Consider the following 24,204-nt stretch of genomic DNA (forward strand, 5'->3'; position numbering starts at 1 on the left):
GACCCTTCATCAGGACTAGAAAGAGAGGGGGAGGAAGCCAGAATAAGAAGGTGGAGGAATGGGGAGGAATACAAGTTGTTAGGTGATAGGTGAGACGAAGTGATGGGGAAGGTAGGAAGTTGGGGGAGGGAGGATGAAGTATGAAGCTAGGAGGTGATAGGTTGAAAAGGTAAAGGGCTGAAGAAGGAATCTGATGGGAGAGGTTAGTGGACCATTGGAGAAAGGGAAGTGTGGAGTACCAGATGGAGGTGATGGGCAGTTGAGGAGAAGAGAAGAGGTGGGGGGGGGGGGGAGCCAGAATAGGGAATGAAAAAAGAAAGAAGAGGAAAGAGGAAAATAACCAGAAGTTAGTGATATTAACTTTCGTGCCATCAGACCGAATATGAGGTGTTGCTAGTGTTGGTTTTTATGTTTTTAACTAAGCACAAGCTGCATAATGAAGAATAGTTTCTTTCAATACTTGTATCAAGTGATCTTTATTTATCTACATACTTCTTTTAAACTGAGGTCCATGCTGCCCTAGACTTAGAGCTTTCTCCTTAACTGTAAAGGAAGCTATAATGCCAAGCTATCTCTGCAGTGCACACTTCATTATGTTATCATCTTTCGAGGCTAGTATCTTGGAGATGAAAAATCTTAATGTAATGGTGAACTGTCAAAAAAGCTGCTCAGATAAAAAAAATCATGGCAGAGGTGAACTATTTATAATTGGTTCTGTTTTGAAGTCTAAAGCAAATTTCTTCCCAATTTCATTCCTCATTTTCTGGAAGGAGTAATTTTCTTGTTGGTGCTTGTTCTACATGACACGTCATCCTCTTGGCCTGTGATTCATGTGTGAAGATTGTAGGTGGTTTTCTAGATTATTGGGTTGGTTTGGGCCAACATAGCTGAGACACATTCTATGATACACACATGTTTTCATTGGGGATTAATTCATAACAGTTACGAGCACAGGTTTTCTTTTTCTAACCCTTGTCTGCTGAAACTAATTATTGTGCTAAACTGCTGTTCTGGCTAATTTCTCACTTACCATAAATCAACTTTAGTGTCTTTCGGATCCTCAAAATCTAACTTTACACTTCCAGATTTGCTGAACATTCCTTGTGTTTGTTCATTCACCACCCTTTAGAGTCATAGAGCACTACAGCATAGACACAGGCCCTTCAATCCATCTAGTCTGTGCCAAGCTATTATTCTGCTTAGTCCCATTGACCCACACCTGACCATCGGCCTCCATGCCCCTCCCATCCATGTACTAAATTTTTATTTATATTTTCTAATAAATGGAAAGATTATGTTTTAAAAGCAAAGACATAACAGAAAGCCTTTATTGAATAATTTAAAATCTGCTGACACTGTGCTTTGGTGAGTAAACGGATTATACCTTTGGTGCTTTGCCAGGCGAAACAAGCAAAAATTTAATATACATCTGCCATTTTAGGAGTATTTCTCTCATGTGGTTCTCTCACCTTTCACCCCCAATCTAGTATTTATTACCTCTTGACTATTTAGCTGCTTTTCTTTCAAAATTTGATTATTAATTTTACTTTAATTTGAGATCCTGCGCGGATCAGGCCCTTCTGGCTCAACAAGCTGTGCTGTCCATCAACCCATCTATTTAACACTAGCCTAATCACAGGACAATTAACCTACTAACCAGTAAGTCATTGGATTGCGTGAAGAAATTGGATCACCTGGAGGAAAGCCATGTGATTATGAGGAGAACATACAAACTCCTTACAGATGGCACTGGAGTTGAACTCCAAACTCTGGCATCCCGAGCTGCAATAGCACCACACTAACCGCTATGCTGCAATGACATAGTTGTGTAAATTCCCATTTGCTCTGGGTTTTAGTAATGATCTGAGAATGAATTCATTTTATTACTGTATTGGGTTTGCTAATTTCCCACATTGTTTGTTTCCATTTGATGTAACATCTATTATTCACCCATTTTGCAGAGTCTGTGTTTATTGCAGGGTTGAAACAAATTTTGCACTTCGTCGTGTTCTAAAGTCCCATTTTCAGCAAGGATGTAGAAAACTTACACAGATGGTAATGTTTAAAGGCGACACCGAACAATGTATAGAAATAGAAAATTGATTAATTACAAGTTTCAAATGATCCAGAGAAAGCAGTGAAGTCCCATGACATAAATTAACTGGACATCCCATTAATTGCCATACTGAACATAGGTTACTGCATATTCTTTTGCAAGATGATTGCTATCCATATTTTAAAAGAGATATAACCATTTAAATTTTCACCAGCAACTTTAAAAAAATTTTCCATTTTTAAAATCAATTTCAAATTAGCTAGAATTTGACCCAGATATCCTGCTTCAAGTTACTCAACACTAATTGATAGGAGTTTCATTTAATGTTTTGAAACATACATGGTTGATCATACAGAATTCCAAAACCTAAAATAGAATATAAGTATCAGGAGTAAGCCATTCAAATCCTTGTGCCTGGTCAGCCATGCAGTAGGATCATTAGTGACCCGCTTCAATAATACTTTGTAAACACTTTTTAAAGAAGAATGATTAAAGATATAACAAACAAATGTTTTCTATGGAGCCTTTTAAGCTTGCTCAATGACGCGAATTCTGTTTTGTCATCATATCCTCCCAACTTAATAATGTTCTAGTCAGTTTTGTACAACACAGAAACCAATTATTTGGTCTATGTCCACACTGACCCTTTTAGCCCATCTCTTGTTTATATTTGCCCAGTAAGAAATAGAAAAATGTTAATACTTGTTTTTTTGCAAATCTAAGTGAGTCATTTGATATGGCAGAATTTCTCTGCAATCTTTATCATTTACTGAGTACTTCAAAGTCCAAAGTACATTTGTTATTGAAGTATGTATACATTATACAACCTTGAGATTTGTCTCCTAACAGGCAGCCATGAACAAAGAAATGCAAAAGAACCCTTTTAAAAAAAGACTGTCAAGCACCCAATGTTCAGAGAAAACAAATCATGCAAACACATAGCATTTTGAACTAAAGTCCACAAAGAGAGTCTGTCTGCAGATCCCTAGCTTAGTGCAGAGCCGAGCAGCGAGCTGAAGTGGCCCAACCCTTGCCTTGAATCTCGACTTCCTGACCTTTTCAATCTGGCCTGGCACCTAAGTCGTCGTCCAAACATTGGGTTCAGTCGCTTTGGTAAGTTCTGGGGCCTGGACCCCACTGCCTCAATTTGGCCTGGACCCAACCTTTCCAATTTGGCCCGGCGCTTATATTGATCAAACCTTGGGTCATCAATGGGCCCGCAACCTTATCTTGTGTCAGTTCTGCCACATTGAATTTCCTTCAAGTCCAAAGGAAAGTTACAAGCTAGTGTTTGTGATGCTCATTTACCAGAAAAAGGGTGATTAACAACATATTTAGCATGCCAGGCAGCATCTCTAGGAAGAGGTACAGTCGACGTTTCAGGCCGAGACCCTTCGTCTTGAAACGTCGACTGTATCTCTTCCTAGAGATGCTGCCTGGCCTGCTGCGTTCACCAGCAACTTTGATGTGTGTTGCTTAAATTTCCAGCATCTGCAGAATTCCTGTTGTTAACAACATATTTAGTTGTTTTTCTTGTTTCATTGGCTAGCAGCCAGAAGTCACTGACGTTCACCAGTGCCATCTTAAACAGGAAATATGTATGTTTTAAGAAATTGCATTAGGAAAATAGTTAACATTTAAACTGAAACAACAGATTTGAGAAATTAATTTCAGTGGTGTTTATACTGCTGTGCTGCATAACCTTTGGAAATTGCGTGGAAACCTTGTTAATGTGCCAAGTCTGGAGGGAAGGGAAGCACTAAGGAAATTCATCCTCTGGTCTCACTGAGCTTGTGGCTTTCAGTTGTCTGAGCTAATGTTAGGTGCACGGTTCTTTTTACCATCATCCCCTTATGAAAATAATGCTTCTCTAATCTTTAAAATATTAGTGAAAATACTTGCATTTAAGTTTGCACTTCATGTCCTCAGGCTGACTCACAATGCCGTACAGCTTTCTGCGAGTCACTCTGAAATTCTCATGGAGTCACTGATGGAAAATAAAACATTCTTATTAGGTTGTTGGACTAATAAGCAGCAGGCCGACTCCAACACTAGTTTGGATACAGGATTTCAAATGGTCGGAAATATTTTCCTTTAGTTTGGCAGTTATTCAAGATCAAAGTGTAAAACGTTTATGTATTACAGTCAGAAATTCAGCCTCACCCATACCCTTTTATAAATTAGTTACAAAGTGCCATTGGGATGAGTTAATGAAGGAGATGGTAACAGCTGATGGAAAAAATGCATTTTGACTCATTCAGTTTGGGCCCGTCTTCCCTTTCCACTTCAGTGTGCTTGTTTCGGAAGCTGTTTAATCATCAACATTTAGTTTCCAAACAAAATATATTTTAGTGTCATTACAATGAAGTCTGCTCACCCATGCCTCTCTCCTTTCTTGCAGACAGCAGCAGTCTCCGATGGAGGTTAGTGTCCTTTGCCAGATAAGTAACAACGTACATGGTATGATGTTGACTGCGTATTTTAATTTATTTTCTGATTGTTTTTAATCTTTAAATGTCTAGTCAAATCAATTTTGGGAACTGTGAGCAGAGATTATCTGTTGAGTATACACGCAGAATATACAGCTTTTCTCAGTAATTTCATTAATTTTGTGATTGCTAAAGTATAGTTTTCCTATCAAATTGGATTATAGTTTCCCTTTAGACCTGGTAATCAAAGGTGATATCACCCTCTTATTTGTTCACGTTCGACAGTAACCTTACAAAGACTAGTCTATTTGTAATATCTGTATGAGGTAAGTACTTTAGGCAATTCTACACTCTCCATAGAGAGTGGTGATTCCAGAGGATTGAGGGTTGGCAATTGAATGCTGTTGCAACCTGTAATTTATAAACTAGATGCACTGTATAGCAATCAGCATGTTGCATTTCCAGGATTTTGAGAGAAGTTTGGGTGTATGCATTGGTAGGATTCAGTTCACTTTGCTGTTTAAAAAGTGCATTTCATACAATACCATATCCATATTTATTCCATGCCTGTACTTTAACCTCTAACTGTCTTTTTATATAATTCTTTATTCTTTATAATTATTGGATGTTAAGGTCAGAGATGTCTCGGATCGCGCCCACAGCATTTTGGAGAGGGAGGGAGAGCAGACAGATGTCTTGGTACGTATTGGTGCCAATGACATAAGAAGGAAAAGCAAAGAGGTCCTGAAGAGAGAATTTAGAGAGCTAGGTAGAAAGCTGAGAAGCAGGACCTCTCGGGTAGTCATTTCTAGATTGCTACCTGTGCCACGCGCCATTGAGGGTAGAAACAGGATGATTTGGTAGATTAATGCATGGTTGAGAAGCTGGTGCAGGGGACAGGGATTCAGGTTCTTGGATTATTGGGATCTATTCTGGGGAAGGTATGACCTGTTCAAAACTGACGGGTTGCTCCTGAACCCGAGGGAGACCAATATTCACGTAGGCAGGTTTGTTAGAGCTGTTGAAGAGGGTTTAAGCTAACTTGGCAGGGGATGGGACTAAGGGTAGAACGGATGGTAAAAAAGCAAAGATAGCATACAATTCAGGAAGGGCAGGCAGATGATAGGCCAAAATTGTAGCCAGCAGGGTGTGTATCAGTTCATTCAGGATGCAAAATCAAAAAGGGTAGAAAATACAGTACTCAAAATATTATATCTCAATGCACAGAGTGTAAGAAATAAGGTGGATGATCTTGTCGCTCTATTATAGATATTGTGGCCATCACTGAATCGTGGCTGAAGTGTCATTGTAGTTGGGAGCTGAATGTCCAGGGTTACATGTTGTATCAGAGTGATAGGAAGGTAGGTAGGGGGTATGGTGTGGCTGTGTTAGTAAAGAATGTCATCAAATCAGTAGAAAGATGTGACATGGGATTGGAAGATGTTGGATCTTTATGGGTTGAGTTAAGAAAATGCAAGGGTAAAAGGACCCTTATGGTAGTTATATACAAGTCTCCAAACAGTAGCTAGAATGTGGACCACAGATTAAAATGGGAAAGAGAAAAGGCATATCAAAAGGGCTATGTTATGATAGTCATGGGAGATTTCAACATACAGGTCAATTGGGAAAATAAGGTTGGTAATGGATCTCAAGAGAGTGAGTTTGTTGAATGCCTATGAGATGGCTTTTTAGAGCAGTCTGTTGTTGAATCTCCTAGGGGATCAGCTATACTGGATTGGGTATTATGTATGAACTGGAAGTGATTAAGGAACTTAAGGTAAAATAACCCTCAGGAAGCAGTGATCACGATATGATTGAGTTCAACTTGAAATTTGATAGGGAGAAAGTAAAGTTTGATGTAGTAGTATTTCAGTGGCGTAAAGGAAATTACAGTGGTATGAGAGAGGAGTTGGCCAAAGTAAATTGGAACGAGATGCTGGCAGGGATGAAAGCAGAGCACAAAATGGTGTGAGTTTCTGGAAAAAAAATGAGGAAGGTGCAGGACAGATGTATTCCAAAAACAAAGAAATAGCCAAATAGCAAAATAGTACAACCGTCCCTGACAAATGAAGTCAAAGCTAATGTAAAAGCAAAAGAGAGGGCATTCAGCAAAACAAAAATTAGTGGGAAGACAGGATTGGGTAGCTTTTAAAAACAGACAGAGAGCAACTAGAAGAATCATTAGGAGGGAAAAGATGAAATATGAAAGCAAGCTAGCAAACAGTACCAAGGTAATAAACGCTTTTTCAAGTATGTAAAATATAAAAGAGAGATGAGAGTGGATATAGGACAGCTAAAAATGAGGCAGGAGAAATGATAACATAGGACATGAAGATGGCAGCTGAACTAAATGAGTTTATGCATCAGTCTTCGCTCTGGAAGACACCAGCAGTGTTCCAGATGTTGAGGGTACGAGGGAAGAGAAATAAGTGCAGTTACTATTACAAGGGAAAAGGTGCTCAAAAAGCTGAAGAACTAAGAGTACATAAGTCACCTGGACCAAACAAACTGCACCCAAGGGATCTGAAAGAGGTAACGGTAGAGATTGTAGAACATTAGAAAAGATATTTCAAAAATCATTGAAAATAAAAAGCATGGTGCCAGAGGACTGGAAAACTGCAAATGTTACTCTACTCTTAAGAAAGGAGGAAGGCAGCAGAAAGGAAATTATAGACCAGTTAGCCCGTCCTCAGTGTTTGGGAAGATGTTGGAATCAGTTGTTATGGATGGAGTTATGGAGTACTTGGTGACATAGAACCGGATAGTACAAAGTCAGCATGGTTTCCTTCAGGGAAAATCTTGCCTGATGAACCTGTTGGAATTCTTTGAGGAGATTACAAGTAGGATAGATAAAGGGGATGTAGTGGATGTTGTATATTTGGACTTTCAGAAGGCCTTTTACAAGGTGTCACACAAGAGGTTGATTGGTAGGAGGCAGTGAGTGGGAATAAAAGGATCCTTTTCTGGTTGGCTGCCAGTGATTAGTGGTGTTCCGCAGGGATCGGTGTTGGGACCTCTTCTTTTTATGCTGTATATCAATGATTTAGATGATGGAATAGATAGATTTGTTACCAAGTTTGCAGATGATACGAAGATTGGTGGAGGGTCAGGTAGTGTTGAAGAAACAGGTAGGCTGCAGAAGGACTTAGACAGATTAGGACAATGGGCAAGAGAGTGGCAAATGAAATACAATGTTACAAAATGCATGGTCATGCACTTTGGTAGAAGAGATAAATATGCAGTCTATTTTCTAAATGGGGAGAAAATCCAAAAATCTGAGGTGCAAAGGGACTTGGGAGTACTTGTGCTAGCATTCATTTCAAGAGTTCTTGAATACAAGAGCAGGGATGTGATGCTGAGGCTTTATAAGGCACTGGTGAAGCCTAACCTTGAGTATTGTGAACAGTTTTGGGCCCCTCATCTTAGAAAGGATGTGCTGGGATTGGAGGGGGTCCACAAGAATGATTCTGGGGATGAAAGGATTATCATACGAGGTATGTTTAATGGCTCTAGGTCTGTATTCACTGGAATTTAGAAGCATGGGGGTGTCTCATTGAAACTTTTCAAATATTGAAAGGCCTAAATAGAGTAGATGTGGAAAGGATGTTTCCCATGATGGGAACAGCCTCAGAGGGGCATCCATTTAAGACAGATGCAGAGAAATTTCTTTCACCAGAGGGTAGTGAATTTGTGGAAATTATTACGGCAGGTGGCTGTGGAGGCCAGGTTGTTGCATGTACTTAAGGCAGTGTTTGATAGGTTTTTGATTGGATGCGGTATCAAAGGTTACAGGGAGGAGACCGGGAAGTGGGGCTAAGGAGGGAAAAGAAAAGGATCAGCCATGATTGAATGGCGGAACAGACTCGATGGGCCAAATGGCCCAATTCTGCTCCTATCTCTTATGGTCTTATGTTTTTCCTTGTTGCATATCTTGCTACACACCACAGCTAATTCTTAATACAATTAAGTGTATATGATGAAAAAGTTTATCCTTGGTCTTCAGCCTAAGAAAATATTTTTACAAATATACTGGCACCAGTTTCACTGCTAAGAAATTATTATTTCACTTTACAAAAGTAAAGTGAAATAATTTCCTCTCTGCAGCTCTTACAGTCTTCTGGAAAGGTGGCCATTTAAGATGGCTAAGTCTAATTGCTAAGTCTGTATCACGTTGAGGTAAGAATGGTAGATTTCCTTCTCCTGGGCATATTAGTGTACTAGAATATTAGGGAAGTTTTGGAAAAGATTTCTGAGTGTCCTGAGTGTCCTGTAGTAGTGCAGTGAATCAGCTTGATTCTTGCCAGTGGTGTCACAGTAATGTTTATTGTGGAGGATTCACCATTGTGTATGTGGCTGAGCTTACTCCTATCTGACATTCCCTGCTAGATCTTGGTACAATTGTTAAATGATTACATGGTACCCTATAATTATTGTGCATCTTGCCCCTAATCCTTTATGCAGTTCCTGCTTGTCGGGTGGTAATTTAAGGCACATCCAAGTGCATGTCTATGGTTCCACCCTCAAGTGATTTGAGGAGGATCACACAAGGACATTCAATTGAATTATTGGTCAAAATACACTTCTAAAGGTGTTCTGTTAAATCCCCCTGTAAATTAGCCAGAGATCAATAAATAAACCTGATCAAATATTATTAGTGAATGATGGTGCCTCTATTTGAGAATATCAGTCAGTCAGTCAGTGGGTGCCGTCCCGAATCCGGGGTTGGCGGCTCTGCAGCTCCATCTTCTTAGACCTTGCGACAACACCGAGTACAGCCTCTCCTCCAGTTTGTTCTCGCTGGCCGCCTTGGCACTGCCGAACTCGAGCCTGAGGCTATGTTGGCCTCCAGCTGCGGCCGCTTCTTCGAGCACACGGTGCAGCGCCCAAGTTCATCATGTCTCTTCTAACTAGGTGCATACCATACGATTCGTAGATACGTGGTGAGGCTTTAATCTCTTCCATGGAAGATGGCCGTTGGCTCACGAGGAGCTCATCCGCCCTTTATAACACCTTTAGAAGTGTATTTTGAGAATATAATGATTTCCTAAAGTAAAAGACCAAAATATAATAACTGTATTCACTAGAAAAAAATTAGTTCCTGAAATACTACACTAGTATTCACTGTAAGACTTTAGGAATTTTTTTTATTAAGCTTACTTCTGAAAATATCTATTTTGTGTAGGTGTTACATTAAATTGGAATTCACAGAGTCCAATGATATATAACGTTAATTGGAGGAAGTACAGTTGATGTTTCGGGCCGAGACCCTTCGTCAGGACTAACTGAAAGAAGAGATAGTAAGAGATTTGAAAGGGGGAGGGGGAGTGGGAGATCCGAAATGATAGGAGAAGACAGGAGGGGGAGGGATGAAGCTAAGAGCTGGAAAGTCGATTGGCAAAAGGGATATGAGAGGATCATGAGACAGGAGGCCTAGGGAGAAAGAAAGGGGGAGAGGGGAAGCCCAGAGGATGGGCAAGGAGTACAGTGAGAGGGACAGAGGGAGAAAAAGGAGAGAGAGAAAAAAGATTAATAATAAATAAATATAAACAGAGGATCTCCCATCCACTGCTACCGACTTTATAGTTCCCACACCCTGCGCTTCCCGTTTCTACCTCCTACCCAAGATCCACAAACCTGCCTGTCCAGGTAGACCCATTGTCTCAGCTTGCTCCTGCCCCACTGAATTCATTTCTGAATACCTCGACACTGTTTTATCCCCCCTTGTTCAATCCCTTCCTACCTATGTTCGTGACACCTCTCATGCTCTGAATTTTTTCGATGATTTTAAGTTCCCTGCCCCCACCGCTTTATTATCACCATGGATGTCCAGTCCCTATATACTTCCATCCCCCACCAGCAAGATCTCAAAGCTCTCCGCTACTTTTTGGATTCAAGACCGAACCAGTTCCCCTCTACCACCACTCTGCTCCGTCCAGCGGAATTAGTCCTTACTCTTAATAATTTCTCCTTTGGCTCCTCCCACTTCCTCCAAACTAAAGGTGTAGCCACGGGCACCCGTACGGGTCCCAGCTATGCCTGCCTTTTTGTTGGCTTTGTGGAACAATCCATGTTCCAAACCTATGCTGGTATCTGTCCCCCACATTTCCTTCACTACATCGACGACTGCATTGGCGCTGCTTCCTGCACGCATGCTGAGCTCGTTGACTTCATTAACTTTGCCTCCAATTTACACCCTACCCTCAGTTTACCTGGTTCATTTCTGACTCCTCCCTTCCCTTTCTTGATATTTCTGTCTCTGTCTCTGGAGACAGCTTATCTACTGATGTCTACTATAAGCCTATGACTCTTACAGCTTCCTGGACTATTCCTCTTCTAACCCTATCTTTTGCAAAAATGCCATCCCCTTCTCGCAATTCCTCCGTCTCCGCCGCATCTGCTCTCAGGATGAGGCTTTTCATTCCAGGCCGAAGGAGATGTCCTCCTTTTTTAAAGAAAGGGGCTTCCCTTCCCCCACCGTCAACTCTGCTCTCAAACGCATCTCTCCCATTTCACGTACATCTGCTCTCACCCCATCCTCCCACCACCCCACTAGGAATAGGGTTCCCCTTGTCCTCACCTACCACCCCACCAGCCTCTGGGTCCAACATATAATTCTCCGTAACTTCTGCCACCTCCAACGGGATCTCACCACTAAGCACATCTTTCCCTCCCCCCCTCTGCTTTCCCAACGCGACTCCCTTGTCCATTCGTCTCCCCCATCCCTTCCCACCGATCTCCCTCCCGGCACTTATCCTTGTAAGCGAAACAAGTGCTACACATGCCCTTACACTTCCTCCCTGACCACCATTCAGGGCCCCAGACAGTCCTTCCAGGTGAGGTGAGACTTCACCTGTGAGTCAGCTGGGGTGATATACTGCGTCCATGCTCCCAATGTGGCCTTCTATATATTGGCAAGACCCGACGCAGACTGGGAGACAGCTTTGCTGAACATCTACGCTCTGTCCGCCAGAGAAAGCGGGATCTCCCAGTGGCCACACATTTTAATTCCACATCCCATTCCCATTCTGACATGTCTATCCACGGCCTCCTCTACTGTAAAGATGAAGCTGTACTCAGGTTGGAGGAACAACGCCATATATTCCGTCTGGGTAGCCTCCAACCTGATGGCATGAACATTGACTTCACTAACTTCCGTTAATGCCCCACCTCCCCTTCATACTCCATCCGTTATTTAATTATTTTTAATTATTATTAATTTTTTTTCTCTCTCTCCTTTTTCTCCCTCTGTCCCTCTCACTATACTCCTTGCCTATCCTCTGGGCTTCCCCCCTCCCCCTTTCTTTCTCCCTAGGCCTCCCATCCTATTATCCTCTCATATCCCTTTTGCCAATCAACTTTCCAGCTCTTAGCTCCATCCCTCCCCCTCCTGTCTTCTCCTGTCATTTTGGATCTCCCCCTTCCCCTTCCACTTTCAAATCTCTTACTAGCTCTTCTTTCAGTTAGTCCTGACGAAGGGTCTTGGCCCGAAACGTTGACTGCACCTCTTCCTATAGATGCTGCCTGGCCTGCTGCGTTCACCAGCAATTTTTATGTGTGTTACTTGAAATTCCAGCATCTGCAGATTTCCTCGTGTTTGCGTATAACGTTAATTGTTTAGATTTCCATATGATTTACTAATTTTAGTAATGGTGACACAGCCATATCAATGATAATTTGTGCACGGACGAGTGTATTTCTGAGTCCATTTGACAAAATGTGTTAATGTAATGTCAGGGTTGGTAAACAAAAACTCTTACCACTTAACTGCCCTATATTCTTCCAGGAAAAAAATGAAACTGCTGTTCAAAAACATTTTGTAAAAATATGAAAATAATGGTCTGCATCAAATTCAAGTTGGCTGGATTCAACAAGTTTGGGCTTGCTGTGTTAGATATTTTTCTTAAAGGAGCTTTATTGTGTAAAAGGTTTGTAACAAAGGGAATTCATACATTAGCACTAAGCTCAACCCTGCTAATGATATTAATAGTATTAGCTTCAATAGGAAAGATCTGGAAAAAAAAGGCAGGAATTTTAACTTCCCTGCCACAATTATTTTTTTTTTAGCCAAAAATGCTTCTGTTAGTGAATGATAAAGCTACGCTCTCAGCGATTTTCGTCTAAATTGATCCAAGCCTGTACCTCAACTCTTAAAGGATTTAAAATGAAATATCAATATTGGCCTCGTATTGGTAATTTTTCCATTCATTAATGACCGCATTGATGCAGTGAAGCAGATTGTGATAGATTGCGCAGGGCGGTCACAAAAATATTGGATCAGATCAAAGTTGTTCATTTTAGCTGCCTGCAGTTCTGAGTGAAGGTAGTCTATCAGCAGCCTGACTTGCAGAGACTTTTCGGGATTTCGAGAGTAGGTTTCCTGAACATCCCCCTTCAGAACAGTGATGGAGCCAAGACTTTCTTCAACACTCACTATCATCAAGGAAGCCAACTTCAGATGGCACTCCAAATGTTATGAATAACAGGCTGTTGTGACGTTGAAAGGGTGCTGTAGATCTAACCATTCAACAAGGTAAGCAGTTATAACACGCGTCCAATGATAAGATTTAAAGGAGTCCACGGAAAACTGAACAAACGCACTATAGTCGTTTAATCTACTTAAAAGACAAAAAGGATGAAAGACTAGTTTATTTGTCACATGTACATCGCAGCATACAGTGAAATGTGTCGACCAGCACAGTCTGTATCTGCGCTTGGCGTAGCTGGCAAGTGTCACTATGCTTCTGGAGCTAACACAGTATGTCCACGCCTTGCTAATCCTCACTCATATGTTTTTGTAATGTGGGAGGAATGCAGAGTATCCGTGGGAAACCCACATGGTCACGGGGTAAACATACAAATTCCTTATAGACAGCAGCAGGAATTGAACTGTAAAGTGTTATTCAAAGATTCAAAGAACATTTATTATCAAAGTATGTATAAGTTACACAGCCTTGAGATTTGTCTGCTTCCAGGCAGCCACAAAACAAGAAATCTGAAAGAACCCAATTAAAAACAAAAGATAAACATGCAATTCACAGAGAAAGAGAGACAAAAAGCACAAATCATGCAAACAATAGAAGCGAGCATCAGCATTCCAAAACAAATTGAGTCCATGGTCCTGAATCCCTGGAGCAGCCGAGTAGGCCCAAAGACTCGGTCTCTGTTCATCAGATTGGTGGGGCAAATTGTTGCGAAGCTCACAGACACAAAGCACAGCAGTCGGAGGAATCTCATAGCCTCAGTGCCGTGAAGAGAGGAATGAATATTGCAGAAGAGCGAGCGAAGTCAGCCTGACCCTCACCTCCGGTCCCGACACCTCCAGATCATGCCTTGCATTAGGAATTGGTCCTCGCCCAGCAATATGCTCCGAGTCTAGACCTCACTGCCCAGTGGTACGCTCTGGACCTAGACCTCACTGCCCAGCCCGAGGCTGTTCTCAACCTCTCCAACTTGCTAACCACCAGACTAAGGTGCTGCTCACTCAACAAAAATATGGAATATATTGCCAAAGGTGATATTAAGTGCTCCTTAAATTTACTGATAACTTGTTTTGACCTGGACAACTTAATAAGTTTATTTTTCTTTGTAAAATTCGGGCTCTAAACATGAACAACATGGCTGAGTTCCAGAGCAACACACACAAGATGCTGGAGGAACTCAGCAGGCCAGGCAGCATCCGTGGAAAAAAGTAAATAATCGATGTTTTGGGCCACGACCCTTCATCAGAACTGGAGAAAAAAGATGAGAAGTCAGAGTAAGTAGGTGGGGGGAGGGGAGGAAGAAACACAAGATAGAAGGTGATAGGTGAAACCAGGAAGGGGGGGAAGGGTGAAGTAAAGAGCTGGGAAAGAGATACAGGGCTGGAGAAGGGGAATCTGATAGGAGAGGACAGAAGGCCATGGAAGAAAGGGAAGGGGAAGGAGCACTAGAGGGAGGTGATGGTCAGATAAGGAGAAAAAGTGACAGAAGAAAATGGGAATGGGGAATGGTTGGGGGGGGGGTAGGCTATTACTGGAAGTACAAGAATTCGATGTTAATGCCATCAGATTGGTCGCTACCCAGATGGAATATAAGCTGTACCTCCTCCAATCTGAGTGTGCTCTCATCACAGCAGTAGAGGAGGCCATGGACTGACATGTTGGAATGGGAAGTGGAATAAAATGGATGGTGACTGGGAGATCCCGCTTTTTTTGGCGGATGGAGTGTAGGTTTTCGGTGAAGCGGTATCCCAATCTACACCATCACTCCGTAATATACAGGAGGCCACACTGGAGTGCTGGATACAGTAGATGACCCCTAACAGACTCACAGTTGAAGTGACATCGCACCTGGAAGGACTGTTTTAGGCACTGAATGGTAGTGAGAGAGGAGGTGTAGGGACAGGTGTAGCACTTGTTCTGCTTGCAAGGATAAGTGCCAGGAGGGAGATCAGTGGAGAAGGACAAATGGACAAGGGAGTCGTGTAGGGAGCGATCCCTGAGGAAAGCAGAAATTGGGCTCAGAGAGAAAGATGTGCTTGGTGGTGGGATCCCATTGAAGGTGGCAGAAATTACAGAGAATTCTGTGCCGCACGCAGAGGCTGATGGGGTGGTAGGTGAGGACAAGCGGAGCCCTATCGCTGATGGGGTGAAGGAAAACATGCGCGAAATGGAAGGGATGCATTTGAGGGCAGCGTTGATGGTGGAGGAAGGGAAGCACCTTTCTTTGAAGAAGGAGGACATCTCCTTAGTTCTGGAATGAAAAGCCTTATCCTGAGAGCAGATGCGCCAGAAACAGACGAATTGAGAGAAGAGGATGGCATTTTTACAAGTAGCAGAATGAGAGGAGGTATAGTCCAGGTAGGTGTGAGAGTCAGTGGGTTTATAAAAGACATAAGCTGTCTTCAGCAATAAAGACAGAGAGATTGAGAAAGGGGAGGGAGGTGTCAGAAATGTTCCAGAGGTTAGTTTAGGGCAAGGGTTCTTAACCTGGTGTCCATGACCACTAGCTTAATAATATTGGTCCCTGGCATAAAAAAAGCAGGAAGTTTTTTGATGAGAGTCGTTGATTGGAGTACTGTGCAGATACAACAGAAGTGTTCCTGCGCAGGTACGGCGAAGAGATTTAAAAAGCAAGTAGGCTTTCGATGGGAGTTATTGAATGGAGTACTGCGCAGACACAACAGAAGCATTCCTGCACAGGACCGACAAAGAGCTTTGAAAACCCAGTCTTTATAAGAGGGGTACCACCTAGCGAAGCAGTCATATTGGGAGTAGTCTGAGTCAGAATAGTAAGGTTTTGACTCAATAAGGCTTTGGCGAGAACAGGCGGAGGCAAGGGAAGTAGGTAAGTTCATTCCTTATTTCTTATTTAACTTTTTTTCCTGAATTAACTCTTGAGAGAATAGAGGGTATGTCTGCAGGGCCAGTGTTCTCTTCTGGGTGTCAGATGTGGGATTTCCAGGAGACATCAGCTTCCCCGATGGCCACATCTGCAAAGGTGCATCGAGATGCAGCTCCTTGGAGACCGTGTTAGTTAGGGAACTGGAGCTGCAGCTCGATGGCCTTCAGCTTGTTAGGGAAAGTGAGGAGGTGGTTGATAGAGTTACAGGCAGGGAGCCACAATGGGGCCACAGTAGACAGATAAGTGTGTGACTGTCAGGAGAGGGAAGGGAGAATGTTAGGTAGTGGTGAGCACCCCTGTGGCCATCCCTCTCAATAATAAGTACTCCATTTTCAGCACTGTTGTGGGGTAGTGACCTACCTGGGGGAGGCTACAGCAGCTGTGCCTTTGGCACTAAGTCAGGCCCTGTGGCTCAGAAGGGTAGGGAACCGAAGAGGATGGCAGCAGTAATAGGGGACTAGAGTCAGGGGAATAGATAGGCAATTCTGTGAACACAACACGGGTGGTAGTTTGCCTCCCAGGTGCCAGGGTCCTCGATGTTTCTGAATGCGTCCACAATATCTTGAAAAGGGAGGGTGAGCAGCTGGAAGTCATGGTACATATTGGTACCAATGGCAAGTAGAAAAAGGGAGGAGGTCCTGAAAACAGATTACAGGCAGTTAGGAAGGAAGCTGAGAAGCAGGATCTCAAGGGTAGTAGTAATAATGGCTCCGTCTGTCTAAGTAGACAATGGATGCGCCCGTTCCGGGGTGCAGACCTGGGCAATGAATATGGAGATCCTGGGCTGCCCAGACATCGAGATCCCCCTCTCGGCCTCGCGGATGCGGTCCAAAGCAATGCGAAGCAGTACATTTGGCATCAGCTTGGCTGCAGGAGTTGCCGGGAGGTGACATGATACGTCATCCAACCGCCTTGGGGGCTCCACTCGGGATCTGTGTAGGGTTTACTCCTTAGCCTTCTCTTTTCCCGAAGATACCCACAAGGCAGTGGAATCCGTAACCCTGGATAGGGGCCCATACCGGGTACTGTCAGCCGGAGCCAGCTGACCCCGGGACTCGTGTAAGGCAGGGTCGTCCCACCCTGTAGTGGTGACATATGGAGCCACTACCTAGTAATAAGAATATAAGAAATAGAGCAGGAGTAGGCCATCTGGCCCATCGAGCCTGCTCTGCCATTCAATAAGGTCATGGCTGATCGCCGTGGACTCATCTCCACCTACCTGCCTTTTCCCAAAACCCTTAATTCCCCAACTATGCAAAAATCTATCCAACCTTGTCTTAAATATATTTACTGAGGTAGCCTCCACTGCTTCATTGGGCAGAGAATTCCACAGATTCACCACTCTTTGGGAAATGTAGTTCCTCCTCATCTCCGCCCTAAAACTACTCCCCCAAATCTTGAGACTGTGTCCCCTAGTTCCCATGATTCAGGATATTTACAAAGACAGATGTGAAAAGAGGGCCTGAAGGATCACTGGGGACCCGAGTCACCCCAACCATGGTCTATTCCAGCTCCTACCATCTGGGAAATGGTACTGCAGCATAAAAGCCAGGATCAACAGGCTCCAGGAGAGCTTCTTCCACCAGGCCATCAGACTGATTAACTGTTGCTGATTTGAGTGTATTTCTTTGTTACATTGACTGTTCTATTTATTATAAATTATTATAAATTACTATGATTGCACATTGCACATTTAGATGGAGACATAACGTAAAGTCAATTCAGTAGTTCTGGTAATCTCAGGATTGCTGCCTGTGCCACACAGCAGTGAGGACAGGATTAGAATGAGATGGCAGATAAATGCATGGCTGAAGAGTTGGAGCAGGGGGCAGGGATTCAGATTTCTGAATCACTGGGACCTCGTCTGGGGAAGGGGACCTGTACAAAAAGGACAGTTTAAACTTGAATCCGAGGGGAACCGATATTCTTGAGGACAGATTTACTAGAGCTGTTGGTATTGATTTAAACTAATATAGCACAGGGATGGGAACCAGTGGGATAGAGCTAAAGATGAGCCTGCAGATTTACAAGCAGATGATGGATGTAACATAAATGTAAGGAAGGACAAGGTAATAATTAGGTACAAATGTAGACAGAGCAAAGAGTTAAATTGTATCACAGAGGCAAAATTCAAAAGGGCAAAGAATTCAGGACTGAAGGTGCGGTATTTCAATGCACGTAGCATTCAGAATAAGGGATATAAACTCATGGCACAATTACGAATTGGTGAGTATGACGTTGTGGGCATCGCTGAGTGATGGCTGAAAGAAGGCCATGGTTGGGAGCTTAATATCAAAGGATATACTTTGTATCGAAAGGACGGGCAGGAAGGCATAGGTGGTGGTGTGGCTCTGTTGGTAAGAGATGGAACTACATCTTTAGAAAGAGGTAACATAGAGTCAGAGAATGTTGAATCTTTGTGGGTGGAGTGAAGAAACTGCAAGGGTGCAAAAACCGTTATGGGAATCATAATTGCTTTGATCATAATTGACCTCCAAATAGTAGCCAAGATGTGGGGTTGAGATTGCAAAGGGAGTTGGAAAAGGCATGTAATAAGGGTATTGACACAATTGTAATGGGGGACTTCAGTATGCAAGGGGATAGAGAAAATCAGGTTGGTGTCAAATTGCAAGAGGGGGTTTTTGTTCAATGAATACAAAATTCGCTTTTTAGAGCAGCTTTTGTTTGAGCCTACTTGGGAAAAGGCCATCTTAGATTGGGTGTTGTGTATTATTAGGGAGCTTAATGTAAAGGAACCCTTAGGAGGCAGTGATCATAATATGATTGAATTCATACTGCAATTTGAGTGGGAGAAGCATAAGTCACATGTATCAGTATCACAATGGAATAAAGTGAATTACAGAGGCACGAGAGAGGAATTTGCCCAGGTAGATTGGAGGAAGATATTGGCAGAGATGACGCCAGAGCAGAGATGGCTGAAGTTTCTAGGAATAGCTCACAAGGCGTAGGATAGATATGTCCCACAGAAGAAGTTGTTCTCAAATGGCAGGAGTAGTCAACCGTGGCTGACAAGGGAAGTTGAGGACTGCATAAAGGCCAAGGAAAGGGCATATAAGGTAGCAAAGTGAGTGAGAAGTTGTATGATTGGGAAGCTTTTGAAACCTAATGAAAGGGAACTAAAAAAGCCATAAGAAGGGAAAAGGTGAAATATGAGAACAACCTAGCCAATAATATAAAGCATAATACTAAAAGTTTTTTTTCAGTTCTATAAAGAGTAAAAGTGAGGTGAGAGTTGATACTGAATCACTGGAAAGTGATGCAGGTGAGGTAGTAATGGGTGCCAAAGAAATGGCAGATGAACTTAATAAGTGCTTTGCATCATTCTTCACTGTGGAAGATACTGGCAGTGTCCCACAGGTCCATGAGTGTCAGGGAGCAGGAGTGAGTGTCATTACTGTTATAAAGGAAACAGTGCTAGGCAAACTCAAAGGTCTTAAGGTAGATAAGTCACCTGGACCAGATGGACTACATCCCAGAGTTTTGAGAGAGGTTGCTGAGGAGATAATGGATGCATTAGTCATGATCTTTCAATAATCACTTCATTCTGACATGGTCCTGGAGGACTGGAAGATTGCAAATGTCACTCCACCCTTTAAGAAGGGAGAAAGGCAAAAGAAAGGAAATTATAGACCAGTTAGCCTAACCTCAGTGGTTGGGAATGTGTTGGAGTCTATTACTAAGGATGAGGTTTTGAGGTACTTGGAGACTAATGATAAAATAAGTCAAAGTTAGCATGGTTTCTGTTACGGGAAATCTTGCTTTTCAAATCTGTTAGAGTTCTTCAAGGAATTAAGAAGCAGCGTGGACAAAGTGTCGGTGGATGTCATTTACACATTTCAGAAGGCATTTGATAGGCTGCCACACATGAGGCTGCTCAGCAAGATAAAATCCTATGGCGTTACAGGAAAGGTACTAGTATGAATAGAGGAATGGCTGACAGGCAGGAGGCTGTGAGTGGGAATAAAGGGGGCCTTTTCTGGTTGGCTGCCAGTGACTAGTGGAGTTCCTCGGGGGTTAGTATCGGGACAGCTACTTTTCACATTGTTTGTCAATGATTTGGATAGTGGAATTGATAGCTTTGTTTGTTGACGTTTGTGGATGATATGAAGATAGGTGAAGGGGCAGGTAGTGCTGAGGAAGCAATGTGATTGCAGCAGGACTTAGACAAATTGGAAGAATGGACAAAAAAAATGGCAGATAGAATGCAGTGTTGGGAAATGTACAATAATTCATTTTGGTAAAAGGAACAGTAGTACGGACTGTTACCTAAATGGGGAGAAGATTCAAACATCAGACATGCAGAGGGACTTTGAAGCCCTCGTGCAAGACACCCAGAAGGTTAATTTACAGGTTGAGTCCGTGGTAAAGAAGACAAATACAATGTTGTCATTTATTTCAATGGGAATAGAACATAAAAGCAAGGAGATAATGCTGAGGCTTTATAAGACACTAATCAGGCCGCAGTTGGAATATTGTCAATAGTTTTGGGCCCCATATCTCAGAAAGGATGTGTTGTCATTGGAGAGAGTCCTGAGGAGGTTCACGAGGATGATTTCGGGAATGAAGTAGTTGACGTACGAGGAGCGTTTGGCAGCTTTAGACCTGTACTCACTGGAATTTAGAAGAATGCAGGGCGATCTCATTGAAACCTACCAAATGTTGAAAGGACTACATAGTATAGGTGTGAAGAGGATGTTTCCTCTGGTGGGGTATCCAGAACTAGAGGGCACAGCCTCAAAATTGAGGGGCGACCCTTTATAACAGAGGTAAAGAGGAATTTTTTTAGCCAGAGAGTAGTGAATCTGTGGAATGGTCTGCCACAGACTGCATTGGAGGCCAAGTCCGTGGGTAAATTTAAGGCGGAAGTTGATAGTTTTCTGATTGGTCAGGGCATTAAAGGATATGGTGAAAAAGCAGGTAACATTACTTTATGAGTTCTGTGTGAGTTATACGAACAGTGTTGTGCACTTTGGTCTGAAGGAATATTGTTTCGTTTGATGGTAGTCATGTGTACTTGAACCTGAACATCTAAAGGAGGCACCGGCACTTCACATTTGTTATGTATAATTATAATCAATTTTTGTCAACTTTTCACTATTTTAATTAATTAATTATTAACCTATCAGCGAGTTTTAAATATTTTTGAAGAAATTACTTCTTCATCAATTCTTTTCTAAAAATGACCTAATGCCTGTTCACTATACATGTATTATTGACTTTTAACTAGGTTTGATATCAGCTGATACTTATGAACTTATGGAGTATAGAACATTACCTTACAGGAACGGGCACTTGGGTCATCATGATGTGCTGAACTACCTAATCTATTAAAGACAAATAATGGTCGGGATTCAGTCTGTAAGGAACCTGTATGTTCTCCCTGTGACTCCATGGGCTTCTTCCCACATTCCAAAGCCATACACTTAGGGTTATTGAGTTGTGGGCATGGAATGTTTTGGTGTATGTGACAAATAAAACAAATCTTTAATTAAACTAATCCCATCTACCTGAAGATGGGCCGTATTACTCCATTCTCTGCATATTCATGTGTGGGTCTGCGAACCTTTTAAAGACTTCTATCATATCTGCTTTTATCTTTTAAAACAGATTTAACAAATAATTGTATGTAAATAAATAAAAAGTAAATTCTATTTTCTTTTGTCCATGTTTACCAAAGTAACATGCTAACATTTCTTATATCTAAAGTACTTCTGTATAAGATAATGAGATCATAAGACATAACTAACATTTGGCCCATCGAGTCTGCTCTGCCATTCCATCCTGGCTGATTTATTATTGTTAACCCCATTCCCCTGCCTTTGTCCTGTAACCTTTGATGCCCTGAAGATGCCCTGATAAACTCTGCTTTAAATGACTTCGGCTCAATAACTTGGCCTCCACAGCCGTCTGTAGCAATGAATTCCACAAATTCACCATCCTTTGGCTAAAGAAATTACTTCTTATCTCTGTCCTAAATGGATGTCCCTTTATTCTGAGGCCCTCCCCTCTGGTCCTAGACTCTCCCACTATCCCATCCTCTCTGCATCTAGTCTGTCCAGGCCTTTCATTATTCGGTAGATTTCAATTCAGACTGAACAGGTTAATGGTCAGTCTGAAGAAAACGATGATCCACCAGCAGAAGCCCCTTGTAGCATTTCATAGTCATAGTCATACTTTATTGATCCCGGGGGAAATTGGTTTTCGTTACAGTTGCACCATAAATAATTAAATAGTAATAAAACCTTAAATAGTTAAATAGTAATATGTAAATTATGCCAGGAAATAAGTCCAAGACCAGCCTAATGGCTCAGGGTGTCTGACCCTCCAAGGGAGGAGTTGTAAAATTTGATGGCCACAGGCAGAAATGACTTCCTATGATGCTCTGTGCTGCATCTCGGTGGAATGAGTCTCTGGCTGAATGTACTCCTGTGCCCACCCAGTACATTATGTAGTGGATGGGAGACATTGTCCAAGATGGCATGCAACTTGGACAGCATCCTCTTTACAACCCACGTCGTATCACCCTCTCACCACAGTTGCGCAGTTGGACAGTGTCATCTCCAACAGCGCTGTTGGTAATAAGCATTGATGATCAATTTGCCAGAGCCAGCAGTGCCTTTGGGTGCCTCCAGAAATCTGTGTAGAAGAACCACCAGCTATGTCTGTCCACAAAAATCCAGGTATACAGGGTTACCATCATTACAATGCTGCTATATGGCTCCAAATCCTGGGTGTTCTACTGCAAGCAAATCTTGTTGCTCAAGTGTTTCCATCAGTACTGCATCCTCTCCATCATGGTTATCAGCTGGAGGGTTTGTTTTCTCCAACAACAAGGTCCTGGAGAAGGCTCAACTTCCAAGCTTTGAGGCCACTTTGCTGCTCTGCTGATCAAGCCACAGGTCTTGCATGGACAACTCCAGGTTACTGAAAGCAGTACTCTACGGAGAACTCTGTCAAGGCAAGAGAGAATGTGGTGCCCTGTGCAAGAGGTACAAAGACCAACCTGAGTCGCAGCTTTCTCAGGCAAATATCAAGGTCAGTGAGTGGCAACAGCTGGCTTGTGACAGAGACCGCTGGAGAATGCTGATCCACAGAGCAGCCAAGAATTTTGAGAAATCCAAAAGAGGAATTGCTGAAGAGAAGAGGAGACACAGGAAGGATCCTACTACCCAGCCACCCACATCCCAGCTGTTCCTGTGTCTCTATTCTCCCGAGTCTGCACATCCAGAATTGGCCTGTACAGTCACCAACGATCATGCCATCTTCTTTCCTCCTGATCTTCGCCATCAGGTTTCAATAAGATCCCCACTCAGTACAGGCCTAGGTTGCTAGCATATTTCTTCTTAGACAAGGGGCCCAGAACTGCTCACAATTTTTTCAGTGTGATCCGATCAATGTCCTATAAATCCTCAACATCACATCCTTGCTCTCATATTCTAGCCCTCTTGAAATAAATGCTAACTTTACATTTACCTTCTTTACTACCGACTGATCCTGCCGACTGATTTTTGAATTTTTTCTATGCCTTTATTCCTTCTAGTGAAATGCATGACCATACACTTCTGTACACTGTATTCCATCTGCTATATCTTTGCCATTCTCACAATCTGTTCAAGTCCTTCTGCAGACTCCCTGCTCCCTCAACTCTACCTGACCCTCCACCTCAAAGTTAAAGGTAAATTTATTGTCAAAGTACATATATGTCACTATATAATGTGCAACCCTGAGATTCATTTTCTTGCCGGCATAGTCAATAAATCCAATAACCATAATTCAATCCGTGAAAGATCACACCAACAGGACAGACAACCAATGGAGAAAATACAACAAACTATACAAAAAGAAAGAAACAATAAAGAAATAATAAATAAATAAGTAATAAATAGCGAGAACATGAAATGAAGAGTCTTTGAAAATGAGTCCATCATTGAGAATCTTCTGCAGCTACTCTGAGACATCCTGGACCCCAACACCTGGCTTCTTTTTTGTGGCTATAGCATCTGCTGTTCATCCCCATAACTATCGAGTCTTCTATCACTACTGCTCTGCCTGACTTCGCTCTTTCCTGCTGAGCCTCAGGGCTAGCCACAGTGCCACTGGCCTGGCTGCTCCTGCTGTGCCCTGTTAGATCATTCCCCGAGCAGCATTCAAAGGGATATATGTGCTACTGAGGGGAATAGCTAGAGGGGAACCCTGCACTCCCCTTACTTCCATTGGTTGTCACCCATCTACTATCTGAAGCCTGTACTGTGTGTGTGACCACCTCAGTACAAAGCTCATCTATGAAGGTCCTGAGTGCATCCAGCTCTAGCTCTG

At 42.6% G+C, this 24,204-nt stretch overlaps 1 protein-coding gene across 1 annotated transcript in view; it reads left to right on the forward strand.

The window, feature by feature from the left end:
* Positions 1–24,204, forward strand: part of rgs12b (regulator of G protein signaling 12b) — a 159,540-nt gene that overhangs the window by 64,250 nt on the left and 71,086 nt on the right. The window contains exon 4 of the mRNA XM_072257618.1: positions 4,458–4,479. Within this exon, the coding sequence (XP_072113719.1) occupies positions 4,458–4,479 (22 nt within the window). The remainder of the gene's footprint in view (positions 1–4,457; positions 4,480–24,204) is intronic.

Source organism: Mobula birostris, chromosome 5 (genome assembly GCF_030028105.1).
Source record: "Mobula birostris isolate sMobBir1 chromosome 5, sMobBir1.hap1, whole genome shotgun sequence".
NCBI classification, from domain to species: domain Eukaryota; kingdom Metazoa; phylum Chordata; class Chondrichthyes; order Myliobatiformes; family Myliobatidae; genus Mobula; species Mobula birostris.